This window comes from Hippopotamus amphibius, chromosome 5 (genome assembly GCF_030028045.1).
Source record: "Hippopotamus amphibius kiboko isolate mHipAmp2 chromosome 5, mHipAmp2.hap2, whole genome shotgun sequence".
NCBI classification, from domain to species: Eukaryota; Metazoa; Chordata; class Mammalia; order Artiodactyla; family Hippopotamidae; genus Hippopotamus; species Hippopotamus amphibius.
In genome coordinates this window covers 25,473,676-25,488,855 of record NC_080190.1, presented here as the reverse complement: position 1 = coordinate 25,488,855, position 15,180 = coordinate 25,473,676, and the positions used below count along the sequence as shown (strand labels likewise).

Genomic DNA, 15,180 nt, shown 5'->3' with positions numbered 1-15,180 from the left:
ATGTGCATATAATTTATTTTTCAATTTCTTCACTTGCAGTCTATGTGTATATTTAACACTGAAGTGAGTCTTTTGGAGGCACATTATCCGTTCAGCCACTCTATGTCTTTTGTTTGCAGAATTTAGTCATTTGATATTTGAATTTAATTATTGATATTCAGACTTACTATTCCCATTTTGTTAAATGTTTTCTTGTTCTGTAATTCCTTTTTTCCATGTTTCATCTCTTGCTCTTTTCCTTTGTGATTTGATGATTTTCTGTAGTAGAATGTTTAGATCTTTTTTCTTTTTCTTTTGTGTACCTACTATAGGCTTTTGCATGATGATTGATGTGAGGCTTAGATAAAACATCTTCTGTTTTTAATAGTCTGTGTTAATAGCTTCAAGCACATACAAAAGCACCTCCCCCCTCCACATTTTATGTTTTGATGTCACAATTTGCATCATTTACATTGCATGTCCATTAACAAATTATGTTGTTATAATTCTAATATTTTTGTTTTTTAAGCTTCATGTTAGACTTACCAGTGATTTACCCACCCATCATTAAAATATTAGCATATTCTGAATGTAACTGTATTTTTACCCTTACCAATGAATTTCATGCTTTTGTATATTTTTCTGTTACTAATCAGTGTTATTTCAGTTCAGCCTGAAGAACTCCCCTTAACATTTCTTGTAAAGCTGATCTAGTGGTGATGAGCTCCTAGAGTGTTTATCTAGAAAATTCTTTACCTTTCTATCAATTCTGAAGGACAGCTTTGCTGGGTAGAGTGTTTTTGTTTGGCAGGTTTTTTTTCTTCAGTACTTTAATATTAAAAGTTTATATTAAAAGTATATCATCCCACTCCCCTCTGGTCTACTAAGTTTTTGCTGAATATGCTGATAGTCTTATGGGAGTTCCCTTGTATGTGACAAGTTGTACTCTCTTGCTCTTCTTGTGATTCTCTCTTCATATTTAGCTTTTGATAGTTTAATTATAATGTATCTGTGTAGTCCTTTTCAAATGCATCATATTTGAAACTTTCTGTGTTTCCTGGTTCTGGCTGCCTGTTACCTTCCCCCAGTTGGGGAAGTTTTCAGTCATTATTTCCTCAAGTAAGTTTTCTATCCCTTTCTCTTTTCTCCTTCTGGGACCCCTATAATAAGAACATTAGTCTACTTGATGTTGTCCTATAAGTCACTTCAGCTATCTTCACTCTTTTTTTTTTTTTTTTTTTTTTGTGCCTCTAGTTGAATGAATTCCACTTCCCTGTCTTAGACTTCACTGATTCTTTCTTTCATTTCATCTAGTCTTTTGTTGACCCCTTCTATTGAATTTTTCAGGTCAGTTATTTTATTCTTCAGATCTGTGATTTCTGTTTGGTGCTTTTTAACGGTTCTGTCTCTTTGTTGAAATTCTCACTGTTTTCATGCATTGCTCTCCTGACCTTGGTAGGCATCTTTGTGACAGTTGCTTTGAACTCCCTACCAGATAAGTAACTTACCTCCATTTCATTAAAATCTGTTTCTAGACATTTATCTTGTTCTTTTGTTTGTAACATATTTGTTCCTTCATTTTTCTCGACTCTCTGTGTTGGTCTCAGAGCATTATATAGATCAGCACTAGATATGTCTCTCAGTCTTAACAGAGTGATCTCATGAAGGAGATGAACCTCATGGATCAGCTTGACTGAGCTCATAGTTGTCTCTCAAACTTTTGTGATTTTCCAGGCCTCCTTCTTTGCTCTTAGTGGTTCCCAATAGTTAAGGGTGTGCCAAGACCTGTCAGCATTCTAAGGGGAGGAGTGCAGTCAGCAGCTAGATGCACACTGATGAGAAGCTGGACCTTCAGGCAGCAGCTGAGAAAGTATGCAGTTAAGCCCCTTCCAGAGAGAAACTGGACAATGACGTGTTTACCTGCTCCCTCCATGCTAGGTATTGGTCAATAGCTGCAGTGGTGGGTGTGCTTCTGTGCCTATTAATAACTGTTTCTTTGTTTGTTGCAGTCCTTGTGCCTCATGAATGCAAGCACCATTGGTTATTAAGCCCAGGTGATTCAGGGACTCATCCTTCATGAAATAGTCACAAGAGCTGTGGTGCCAGATGTGCATACAACCTCCTTTCAGGGAGACACTGGTGACTTTGTTTTATTATTGGAGTGGCCTGGAAGGAGAAGATGGGAGGAGTGTCTGCATCCTTCTTCAGTCTTTGAGGAGGGTCACGTTTAGCCTGAGGTGCCTGCTAAATTAGAAGCCTCAGGTGGCAGCCTCTAAAGTATGCACACAAAAACCTTTTTCAGGGAAAGACTGGGAGCTGGGCATTTTTTTGTCTGCTCCTTCTGTGCTGAACCTCAAGGGTATAGATGATTAAGAACTGCTTTTTTGTTTGTTACAGTCTTATGGGACTCATGAATGGAATCTCCATTGGCTGTCAAAGCCAGGAAATCTGGGGACCCATCTCTTAGGTACAGTCATATGTATGAACTCTTTCCAGGGAGATAACTGGCAACCTGGGGAGGATTGGAGGCGGAAGGTGGGAGGGATGTTTGTTGGCTTCCTCTGTCTCTGGGGAGGATCACATGCAGCCCCTAGAAGCCTACTAAATTAGAACTCTGGCCCTCAGGCAGCAGCTTTTATAGCATTCAGATAATCACTCTCAGGGAAAGACTTGGAGAAGGGGGATTTTGCCTTCTCCCTGTGCTCTGAGCCCTGGGGTGACAGCTGCATCAGTGCTGGGATGCTAAATGTGGGATCCAAACCCTTTGCTCCTCAGGGAGATTATGAGAGTTGATGGTTCATTTCCAGTTGTGTGGGGTTTATGGTGAGAGTGAGTCTTAGCCTTTTCTACCCATTTCAGTGTGGATATTTTCTCATTCATCTGATGTGTAGAAATTACTCAACTAGCTTCTGGATCTCTTTCAGAGGGAATCTGTCCATGTGTGCATTTGGTGTATCCATGGGAGGAAGGGAGCTCAGCAGTCTCCTATGTTGCCATTTTGGTCTCCTCCCTCTGTTTCTCTCTGAATCTCTTTCTGTCTGTCTCTCTTTCCTGTGTCTCTAGCTCATCTCTATCTTGACCGTTATCTTTCTGTCACCTTTTCTAGCCTTGTCTCTATGTTAAACTACCTGTCACAATGTCAACTCTCTTTTCTTTAACTTTGTATATCCCCATTACTTCTTTAGACCTATTCTTCCTATCAGGCTGGGAACATTTCTCCTAATAGTTCTGACCTGATGATCAAAAAGAAAAGGCAGTTTTTTCCTGCCAGCTCAGTTATAGAAATCTTGAGGAAGTCCTCTAAGCTGTCCTGGCATGTTCTGACCACCATAGCCAAGATGTCTCATGATCATGCTGGATCATACACCATCCTGGGGTTTCAGAGGAATGGGCTCCTGTGATTGACCACCCTGGACAAAGCACATGGCTTGAGTTGGGTAGAATGGTTCTGCAAAGGAGGAAAGGGTTGTAGGGGTACTAAGCCAACCATGACCACAGGTGTCCATGACCACAGGTGTCCACTCTTGGGAGCCAAGACCAACTCAAGAGAAACAAACACACAACTTAATAAAAATACAAATGCTGGAGGATGTTTAATCTTGATTCTGAATTCTCTAAAGTCTAAAGGAGGGTAAGCTAGAGTGATCAAGGAATACTTCCAGGAGGACTTGATTCTTGGTTTTAACCTTAAGAGATGTATAAGATTTTAGATAGAGGGAAGGGAGTGAGCAATCATGGATGGGGGAGAAGTTTCTGTGCTTGTTTTATTGATGTTGTTTGCCTTATTTTAAGCTCCTAAGAGGCAAGAACTTTTCTTTTGTTATAGAACATAGTGCCTGATGACCATAGTTAGACTTAGTCATTATAGTTCCAATTCTGTCCATCCTACCCTGCCATTGACCTTGGGGAGGATAGAAGAATAATACCTGAGAGGCCTCTAGTTCTAGGAATACCAACTTGCTTATAGAGAAACAGAGAGGCTGTGGAACAGAGAAGGTGTCCATGTCGTCCCTTCTGTGTGTCTGACCTCAAGAGAGTTTCACATTGGAATTTTGTCATTGTCATGGGCAGATTGGGTTGTTCATTAATTCAGTAAATACATCAGTGGCATCTAATATATACTAGGCACACAGGTGCCAAGGATTCAAAGATAAATAGACAGAATCCTACTTCTTTAAAGTTTATATCCAAGTACAGAATTCACAGAAGTGCAATTACATGTAATGTGATTGAGTCAAGCAAAGCAGTGGTTCTAAGACTTGGCTGTGCATGGAAGTTACCTGGGAGCTTTACAAAACATGGATGCCTTGAGCTTATCCCAAAGGTCTTAATTTCACTGGTTTGGGGAGGGGCCCAGGCATCTGGATATTTCACAGCTCCCTCAGTGGCTCTTGTCAGCAGCCAAGTTTGAGAACCACCAAGGTTAGGATGCTATGGAAGCAGATAAAGATTCTTCAGTGAGATGAGCGATGGACGGGCTGCTAGAGGGATGAGACCAACTGAGCATTGAAGGAAAGGTGAGAGATAGCTGGAGAAGAAAAGGAACAGGGAGAGAGTTGTATATAAAGGACATTGCAAGCAGAAGAGAGAAGAGCCAAGAAGGCTGAGAGCGGCTTTTGATGGAGAAAGTCAGTCAGTCAGTCTGCCTAGTTCTGGCCTGATCCCTGTGTCATCTTAGAGACATAGCCATTTCTCTGTGCCACAGTTTCCCATTCAGTCAAGTATAACTGATGATACCTGTTCTCATTACCTTAGGCATTTTCCCTTAGGATCAAATGAGGTAAGGAAAAATTAAAAGATAGTAATATCAATGATCATTGGGAAAAAATAAAACATGAGAGTAAAACCTCTTTTATTCAACTTTTTTGGGGAAAGAAGTATTTTACATAAATCAACTTTTTAAGTAACTGAAGTTTAGCCATTCATGACAATAATCATTAACAAATAAAAATCATTTCATTTTTCTAACATAGGTCATTTGCAACCCTATTTTCTTAAAGTAAACAGATATCATTAGCTTCCCGTTCTCTGCCTTCAGCCCCTCAGCATAGATGTCAGATACTGAACTGTGCTCTAATACAGCTATGGCCTCAGGACCAGAAGAAGTGTAATAGAGTTATGATGTGGAAGATTGGGTTTTGAGTTCTTCGGTCTGTTTTTTGTAAGTTTTCTATTTATCTTGCTATCTGGGTACCAGCTGTTGATTCTCATCGTTTTAAATTCTCCTTTTCCTTTCTAACTTGCTGCCTCTTCTCTATTGAGGACTGTAAAACCAGAAAACCAATCTTAGAATGAGATTTAAAATACAAATAAAAAGACTGTGAGTCCAAGCTTTCTGGAGAGGGTGGATTATGTGATATCTTCAATGCATGAATGTTTTGTCAGTGTTGCCTTTTTAGCTGACTTTCTGGGTCTTAGTCTGGCCTGGATATCTCATGCAGGAGGTGACTGACTGGGCTGTATGTGTGGAAGGTTGGAGGCCCACAGGGATTAGTTTTTCAGGATTCTCAGCCTTTCTTTTTCTGGCTGTTGGCTGTAGACCTTTAAGGTTTCACCCTCCTACCACCAGAATTGTATCCTTGTCAGACCAGGTTTTGAATGTTCATTACCAAACATTTATTGTTCACAAGACAGAGGTAAGGAAGGGCAGATAGGTCCAAACTCAGGAGGGCAGGCATGTCTGGAAGCAGACAGCCAGAACAGAGGCTAAACCACCTTCCCCAGGGGGCAGAACGTGGTAGGGAGTAGCACACCCCAAGTTGGGGGGGGGGCAGAGAGGAAGAAAGTGGTGGAAGTAATCAGGTGTGACAGGACTGGGGAGGTGGAAGCTGTGAGGTGGTGAAGGTTAAGAACAGAGGTTTAGACCAGCTCTACTATGGAGTACATTATCCTGTGCTCTTTTAGGTTTTTTTAAGAGTTACTGACTCCCTGACACTGCTCCAAGACACGTGAGTTGTGGCCATTACAGGTGACAGCTGCTAGAGAGAGCCACCTTGCAGGGGCCGTGAGTCACCATATTCTGTGGGTCTCCACAGTGCAAGACACGCCCCCTTGAGAAAGTGGCTTTCTGAGTAACCCTGAATGCTTCCACACTTTGTTGTCTGCCATCCTTATGGTCACTGAGCTTCTGATTCCCCTTTCCTTCCCCAGGTCGGTGGCTGGATTGGATAAGGAGGCGGACCTGGTGCACATGGAAGTGCGGACAACGGATGGATGTGAGTTCTGTGGCCACCAGGCTGGGCCTGGGGAGATCTGCCTGCAGGTCTCTCTCCTCCCCCAATTTGCATTTTAATGGCTTGGGAAGATGAAAAGCCCTGAGCCCCCTTACCTCCATATCCATCTTTATTTCCTAGAGTGAGGGAGAGGCCTCCAGTCCCAAGGGAGATGTTTCATTGAAATAAACCCTCAGGAATGAATTTTATGGGGATGGGAGTTAATGTGATGAATTTTGAGGCTCCTGTTAGTAATTTCCTGGCATCTTCATTGTAATTCGAATAGGGATGGCCATAGCTCATCATGGTATTTTGCATTCACATGGTGAATTGCAGAGACTACAAGCTTTAAAAAAAAACAACTCTTTCTATAGTTAAGATTACCAAAAAAAAAAGTAACTGGACAAACTATTTCCAGAATTATGTGTTCATTCATTCAGCAAATATTTAGGGACGGCCTACTATGTGCCAGGCAAGATACTCAGCCCTGGAGGTATAGTGGTGAGCAAGACCTCTATTGTCCCTGCAAAGTAGTAGTGGAATCCAAGATTTCAAATATGTGACCCCTTTTTACTCATGCACCTGTCCACATCTTAAACAGAATTTGACTGCTAAAGTATCATTTTGCACCAACTTAAGTATCTATAGGGTTCTTCCCTAAGAAAGATAAAATCAACCTAAAATGTATTAAATACGTGAAAATGCATGAAATACGTAAAATATATGAAAATACAATTAGCATATCCTAGATCATAAATAGAGCCAAATAATCTATGGAAATAATAGTGACCTAGGAGTGCAGCAGATCAAAGCACTGGACTGTGAGTTGAGGTCCTGGGTCCGGCCACCCTCTAGCCATGAGACCGTGAGACCCCTAACCTCTCTGTTCTCTGGTTTGCTATTATCTGAGGATGCTCTTCCTTGCCCTGCCCACCTCATAGGGTTATGGGTTGAATGTCCAAACGTAAGGATATTCTGTTTGACCTGGATGCCAGTATCGGGGTATTATTCAGAGTACATTAAGTAAAGCTGCATGTGCTGTGTCCTTGGGAAATCTACTGCTTTTGAGGCCAAACACAGATGTATGCTAGAAACATGCACTTTGGGGAATATATTTTATTTGATTTATTTTTATTTTTAAAAGAGTTAGGAAGCAATCGACACTTGTTACTATATGCCTGGCACTCTTTCTCAGTTCCTTCCTCCCTCCCTTCCTCCCTTTCCTTCCTTCCTTCCTTCCTTCTTTCTTTCTCTTTCTTTCTTTCTTTCTTTCTTTCTTTCTTTCTTTCTTTCTTTCTTTCTTTCTTTCTTTCTTTCTTTCTTTCTTTCTTTCTTTCTCCCTCTCTCTCTCTCTCTCTTTCTTTCTTTCTTTCTCTCTCTCTCTCTCTTTCTTTTTTATTCTTGAATAAATGTAAGTCTCTGAAGCAGCCAGGGATGAGGGATGACCCACACTCTTTTTCATATTTTTTTTTTAACAAAAGAGGTATTTAAGATTTAGGGAGATAATGCCACATATTCAAGTTCAGTGATCATAAGTGTGGTGAAGCCTGAATTTGAAATTACTCTCACTGCTGAGAAAAAAAAAAGCAAAACTGGAAAACTGGGGGAAGAGAGAGATGGAGGGTTTTGAAGGAGTGTAGCAGAAGAGCAGGAGGGGAGAGGATGGCAGCTCTTAGAAGATGACCCACAGTCCAGTTCTCAGGACAACCCCTGCCTTGGCTTTGCTTGCCATGTCAAACTTTTTAAGCCATGTATGTGATCTGTGGTGGTTGTAGTATTTCAGGCTTGGAGGAAACTTTATATGACTGTCTGACGTCCTACCTAATGTAGTAATCCCTTCCCCCAAAACCTCTTATAGTGTGTCCTCAGGTTTCATGAGTTCAGGCTTATGACATATCCTTTTCTACTGCTGGACAGCTTTTTTTTTTTAAGGTAATTTCTCATATTAAGCCTTATTAACTCATTTTCTGAAAGTTCAAGAATTCTGATCCATATTGGGATAAGGCCTATGGTTCAGGACTGCTGTGAAAGTTTATGAGATTAAAAATGCAAAACACGTAGAAAAATTCCTGGCCTATTGTCAAGAATTGAAAAAAGCAGACAGAAATATAACAGGGATAAATGTCATGTGCCACACTTAGGTGAAAGTATAATATATATTAATCTGTGTCATTTTTTAGGTTTTTTAAAATCGGTTTTTCAAGAGTTCAAAGAATCTTCTTTCAACCTAGTGAATTGGCTCTAACCCCTCTTTATTTAGAAAGTGCACATAACAAGATTGAACTAACCGGGGATTTTTTATTTTACATACCCTAATGAAATGTATGACTCCTTTCTTCTTTGATATGTGGTGAATACTTTCTTACACTCACACATACATGTACATCTCTATCTTTTTGAGCATCGCAGAAAGGAACAACGTATATTTTATTTCCTTTTTTTGTTTCCCTGATATGGTAGCTTGGACTTGAATTTGCCCAAGTTCACACAGCTAGCCTAGTGATAGAATAAAAACTAGAACACAAAACTCTCAACATACTACAAATAGAGGAGAATTTCTGAGAAAGAACAACTACAAAAGACCCACAACTAACATCACATTTAATGATGAGATACTGAATGCATTCCCCCTAAGGGCAGGAAAAAGGCAGGAATGTTTACTCTTAACATACCTTTTCTACATTATACTGAAAGTCCTAGTCAGTGCAATAAAGGAAGAAAAAGGAAATGCAATTCAGATAGATTACAAAGGAAAAAATAAAACTGCCATTATTCTCCTTGACGTGATTCTCTATGTAGAATATCACAAAGAATCTACAAAAAAAAAGAAAGAAGAAAAAAGCTTCTAGAACAAATATGTAAGTAGAGCAAGGGTGGTAGGATACAAAACATTCAGTGGAGAGAGGATGTTTATTTTTAGTGAATGATGTTGGAGAAAATTGGGCAGCCATGTGGGGAAAATGAACTTCCACCTGTGATTTACAACTTACATGGATTCTAACTCAAAATGGATCACATTTCTAAATGTAAAAGATAAAATTATAAAACTTTTGGAAGAAAATCCAGGAGAAAATCTTTATGACCTTCTATTGACACCAAGAGCAAAGTTGGTAAAGAATTGCTAAATTGGACTTCATCAAAATTTAAAAATTTTGTTCTTCAGAAGGCAATAAAGACAGTGGGAGAAACTGTTGCAAATCATATAACTACAGAGGACTTATGGCCAGAACACATTAAAACATAGGAGTAAGAACCCAATTTAAAAAAAAAAATAGGAAAAAGTTTGAACAGAACACTTACCAAGGAAAATATAAAGATGACAATTAAGCACAAATATTTGCTGTATTTGGAGTAATACCTAGATCTTTTGAGTCCTTTTGTTTTGTGATTCATATGTTTAAAAGAACAGTAACAACGGAATCTTAAATCAGGAGAAATAGTGGATCTTAGATAATTATTTTTCCTTCCTCAGACTTTCCTTCATTATTCCACTTTTTTGGGGCATGTGGACGAGTACTCCTTAATTAGCACATATCAGACTCTTTACCATGTGTTACAGAATTTGCTCATTGCTGTTTTGGAAACTATTGTCAAAGAGTCTCGAGCAGTAACATTCTATTTCTCTGCCTTCCTGCATCACAGTTTGCAGGGCCATTTTGCTCAGCCAGTAGCATTCATGATCATCCTGCGGGAGCTGATTCCAGTGTAGATTCCTGGGGTCCACCCCAGAGGTTTTGGTTTAGATGGTCTGACACAGGACCTGGGAGTCTCCCTGTTGTCAAGCACACTCACAGCATGCTTCTGACCCAGGTGTCTATTCAGGAACACTGCTATGTGGATCCCTTACCTCATGTGGTGCTGGAGTCACAGCTCAGGGACAGTTACATCCTCAGGAAGCATGAAGAAGGTGCCTTGGTGTTGAAGTCGGGAATGACTCTGCTCTATAGCACCTGGACTGTCACAGGAATGGAAGTGAGAAGAATATATAAATAGAGCAAATGGGTCTTTCCCTTCTACAAAACAAAAATAAGTCATAATTCATTATAAAGTGCTCTCCCCATCGAGACAACTTTCAAATGTCTAAAATCATGGATAAGGAAACTTCATCAATATTAGTAGAAATAGTATGATCCTTGTAGAGATCTTCAGGGAATGGAAACAAGATATGCCTCTTAAAAAACAATTAAATGTTGCTCTATGTACTTCCCAGAGTATGACAGAAATATTGAAATTTGTGTTTCCTTTATTTATTGACCCACTACTAATTCACTCCACTGTAATAGAGCCCTTTCCACATGTAGAAGACAAGAGGTTCTCAAAACCTAGCATTAAAATCACCTGGGGAACTTACACATACTCTCTCTCTCTCTCTCTCTCTCTCTCACACACACACACACATACACACACACACACACACACACACCTGGGTCTACCACAGATCAATGAAAGAAGATTTTCTAGGCGAAGGTGCTAGGCATTGCCATATATAAAATTGTCCTAATGATTTTATAGTACGTGTGTAGTTGAGAACCACTGCCCTAGCTCTGTGCTTCTCCAATATTAACGTGCAAATGAATCATCTGGAGGGCTTTTTAAAACACACCTTTCATATTTCTGACAAGCTCCCAGCTGATGCTGCCGGTCACTAGACCCCACTTTGATCAGCACTGCACTGCACTAAGCTGTGCGGGATGTGCGGGTGAATAGGACACAATCAGCATTGAGTGGCAAAGACAGATAAGGACACACGTGGTTATTGCACTATAATGTGCTAAAGGCCATGGGGACTCTGTCTTGTCTCATGAAGAAAGTGCTATCTACGTGAACCAAAAGGCAGGGTAGCCCAATCGCTGAGGAGCGACTGAAGGCTGCACTGAAGAGCCCATGGTTGTTTCATCTTGGGAGATGAGATGGATTTTCCCAAGGGGATGGTAGAAAAGGAGAGTAATTTATGCTAGACTTGTACTGTCTAGCCTATGGTAGCCATTCAGTTACATGTGGCTATTGAGCACTTGAAATGTGATGTCCAAATTGATGTACGCTGTATGTGTGGAATACACACCAGATTTCAAAGACTTACTATGATAAAGGATGGCAAATAGCCCATTGATAATTTAATAATAATAGCCATTAATAATGGTTACATGATGATGTCATAATATTTTGGATAATTGGGTTAAATAAAGTAAGTTAACTTTTGCTTTTCTATTTTCCTTTCAAGTATGGCTACTGGGAAATTTAAAAGGTCATTAGTGGTTCCCGTTGTGTGTCCATTGCACAGCACTGCCCTAGACTGAAGGGGCTGCAGGTGCAGCAGCACAGCATGTGGCTGTTTAATACGTGGCGTGGCCCTGACAGTCCTAGCTCTAAACCTGGCTGCTATGCTCTGGAGCAAATGGCTGCTACGCTCTGGAGCAAACCCACATGAACAGGTCCCTTTTCTCGTTTTGATGTAAGAATCTCCACTCTTCCCCAGTCCTGGTCCTCCTCTTTGGGAGTCAGACTTCCAGATTAAACTAAAGCCATGGAATTCTCTCTTGCCTTGGCATGGTTTAAACAGGGCAAAGCCAACCAATTTGGTTAATAACAGTGTGAAATCTGTTTCTGCCATGAGATTCAGGATTCATATGATTTTTTCTCCCATTCTCTTCAGGAAATCCTCTCTCAGTGTCTCAGTGTCCGCTGTGAATATTCATATTTACATGTATATTCATGTGTCTCTCTCCCTCTCCCTGCACTCCCCCTACTTTCACTCACTCACTCAGTCACACACACACATTCTCCATCCAAGAGACAACTGAGTGTCAATAGAAAGAGTATTAACTTGGTACCCTAAGAGTTAAGTTGGAGAATTAACTGTCAATTAGAGCCTGTTTGACCCTGGACAATTTTTTTTTAACCTTTCTGTGTTCTCCTAGTGTTTCACATGTTTGAATACACAAATATAAGAGGTATTTTTATAGTTTGATTTTTTTCCCATCAATTGGCTAACAAAGTTCTTATTGTAGAGTAAAATTTATGAGGCAGATTTCAGTTCAATAAACAAAGGAGGACCCCAAAATGACACAGACTGGTTTGTGAAGTAGTGAGTTCCTCTTCACTGGAAATTCTCAAGCATAAGCTGTATGGGTGCCTTGTAGGACACTGTAATAAGTGAACCTCAAAATGAGCTAAAAGTTTTTACACATCTAGACTTGAAATTTCTAGAATCAAAACCCATAACACATACACTACTATTCCTTGTCCTGGTACCATTATCAACTCTCTTCATCAGTTACTGCACTTTCTCACTAAGCCAAGATAAAGCCCAATACGCATTAACAGAGCATTCCAGGCAGTCATTAGTAATCAGATAGGCTTGGCACACAAGGCAAAACTATTAGCGCTGAAGCCTAAACTGTGGGTTCTAGACACATAGAATAATGGTCCTTCAAGAACTTTGGGTTATTGACTAGTTCAGTGGTTGTAAACTGTGTAACTCAGAGATCCAGCAGTATTCTAAGAACTCAGAGGCCAAGAAGACAATAAGGGGAAAGATAAATCTATAGGATTACAAGCCTTCTGCTCATTTAGACCAGGCTCACTAAAATCTATTTGATATATTGAAAATATAGGATTGTCTTTAAGAAAGGATCTCAGAATTTAAAAAAGAATAGTTGGAATGGATTAGAAATTTTCCAATTGCATCACTTTCCAAAAAGCACCAAAACGTGTAACAATTTGCTCAAGATCACGTAGACAGTCAGTGACAGGGACTGAACCAGAATGTGGATTCTGGTATGATTCTCAGCCTTATTTTCCTTCCATGGTTCAAATACATAATGGTTAGGATCCCTGGTTCTGGTGTCAAATCGCCTGGGTTCAAATCCTAGAGGCTTAAATGGAATATCAGGAATCCTAAGGTATTCAGGATCACTGTGATTTCTAAATGTCTATAACTCTGCCAGATTCCCTCCTGTGCCATTAGAAGGAAAAGACACTAGAATTCTCCTAGTTTTGCAAAAGCTCTAAATCCATAAGCACAATAGGAAGGAATGGTAGCTACCTTTTCTTGTTTTGCTGATTTTTAGTACCTACCTTGTCTCAGGTGCTGTGTTAGGCATTTGGAACAATGTCAATTATGCTTTGTTTTGCACTATGCCTACAGATAGGTTAGTCCCCCTCCCCAGTCAAGGAAAAGGAGGCTTTTGGAAGCTAAATAACTTTTCAGAGTTTCTTGGAATCTGCTTGATTTCACTTATTTGCATTTGAAAGTTAATGTTATTTAAAATAAATAATTCCTGGGTATTTCTCTAAGAAAAGACCTGAAGAGCTGAATTTGCTTTTTGTTCACAGTTTTAATTCACTTTTTCAATTTTGACAATATGTGTATTACCCAAAGGGGTGGAAGTTGAGCAAATCATGGCAAGTTTTCTTTTTCCTCTGAGATGGCAGGAGGCATGATGTTTAGGATAGTTTGAATATTTAGTAATCTTAAAAGCAAAACGTAATCACAAGTCAATATAATTCAACATAACTAAAATGTGTTAACTTTTAATGTAATTCAATTCAGCTTAACTTGCATTTACTGAAGGTTTATAAAGTCAGCGCGAGGAGAGAAACAAAGATGACTAAGACTTTATTCAGGCTTCTAAAGAGGTGCTGCTTCTGGAAAGTTTTGGCAGAGTGAGAAATGCTGGACTTCATGGTGAAACTCATTGATTTAGATGGATGAGAAGCTCGTCTTACAAAACTGCTGGTGGAAAAGCAACCTCTTAGGAAGATAAGACTAAGGATGTCAGGTTATCTCCTTTGTGCTCTTTCCACATTCCTCAGTTCTTTGATCATCCTCTATCCAGCACTGATCTCAAGGCACATTCACCATCCTCCTGTCTCCATCACTGGTCTGGGATTCTTCTGAAAGCAAGAACCAGTCTTAGGTTCTCTGCTTTCTGGAACCTCAGGGAGTGTCTGACACATGCAGCTTCTCTACACACCTTGACCCAATGCAGAAGGAATGAATCAGTCTGTCTAAGGCACCCCTTCTCACCATATGAGACCCTTGGTCCACCATCTGTAAGCTGAGAAGGCATGAGGCTGGACACAGTGGTGCAGTGGTACCACCTTCCCTAAAGTCCTGCTAGCAGTACAGCTAGTTGAAGTAGGGTCTGGTATTGATAAAGTTATGGAGCAGATCTCTTTATTCACAGGGAACAAAGCCTTTGACTTCTAGTTTTTGTAAGTGGGGGAGTGACCATACCAGCTCTTAGAAATACATTAGGAAGACGTTTGATATCTAGAAATACACTAGTCATGAGGATGATGTGACTCTCAACCATTTGGGGAGTCCCTCTCTGATTTTCCCAAATGAGAGTATCCAAATGAGATCTTCATTCAGTCTGGTCATTCTAGTTTTTCATTTGAGGGTGTTTTGAAGGAGAGGATGTGAAATAGAAGTTCAAGAAAAAGGCTTAATCAATGTCCACCCGTTATCATGTAATTATATAGTGCCTTCCATGGGCTTTCCCTACCTAAACGTCCATGTACAGTTTTCATTCCCTTTTTTAGAAATTCGCTTCTCCCATAGAACACTTCTCCATCCAGGCTAAACACAACCACTGTCTCCCCCTTCAAGTCCTCCTTAATTATTCCAACTCAGATGTGCTTTTTCTTGTCTGAACACCCATAGCATTTAGAGAAAGTAAGCGGTGATGTCAATCCAGAATATGACTTTACTGGTAGGACCTGTGCTATCATGATCTTTTGATTCTTTAAAATAAAACAGAACATTACTTGTTAATTGTACATATGAAGGATGTGAAGTGTTAAATCTCCTTCCTTCTCTCTTCATGATAAAAACGAACTAGCATTTATTGATCTTTTAAAATGTATTCAACAATGTACGAAGCCTTTTTCATACATAATCTTGTTTAATCCTGACAGCAATCCTGAGAGGCAAACACTTACTTGTTTGCACTGCACAGATGAAAAGTGGAACTGCTGCTTAGCC

General features: G+C 40.0%; 1 protein-coding gene across 1 annotated transcript in view; it reads left to right on the top strand.

The window, feature by feature from the left end:
* The window catches only part of SORCS3 (sortilin related VPS10 domain containing receptor 3), a 569,211-nt gene that overhangs the window by 403,042 nt on the left and 150,989 nt on the right, over nucleotides 1-15,180 (top strand). The window contains exon 6 of the mRNA XM_057735333.1: nucleotides 6,130-6,194. Within this exon, the coding sequence (XP_057591316.1) occupies nucleotides 6,130-6,194 (65 nt within the window). The remainder of the gene's footprint in view (nucleotides 1-6,129; nucleotides 6,195-15,180) is intronic.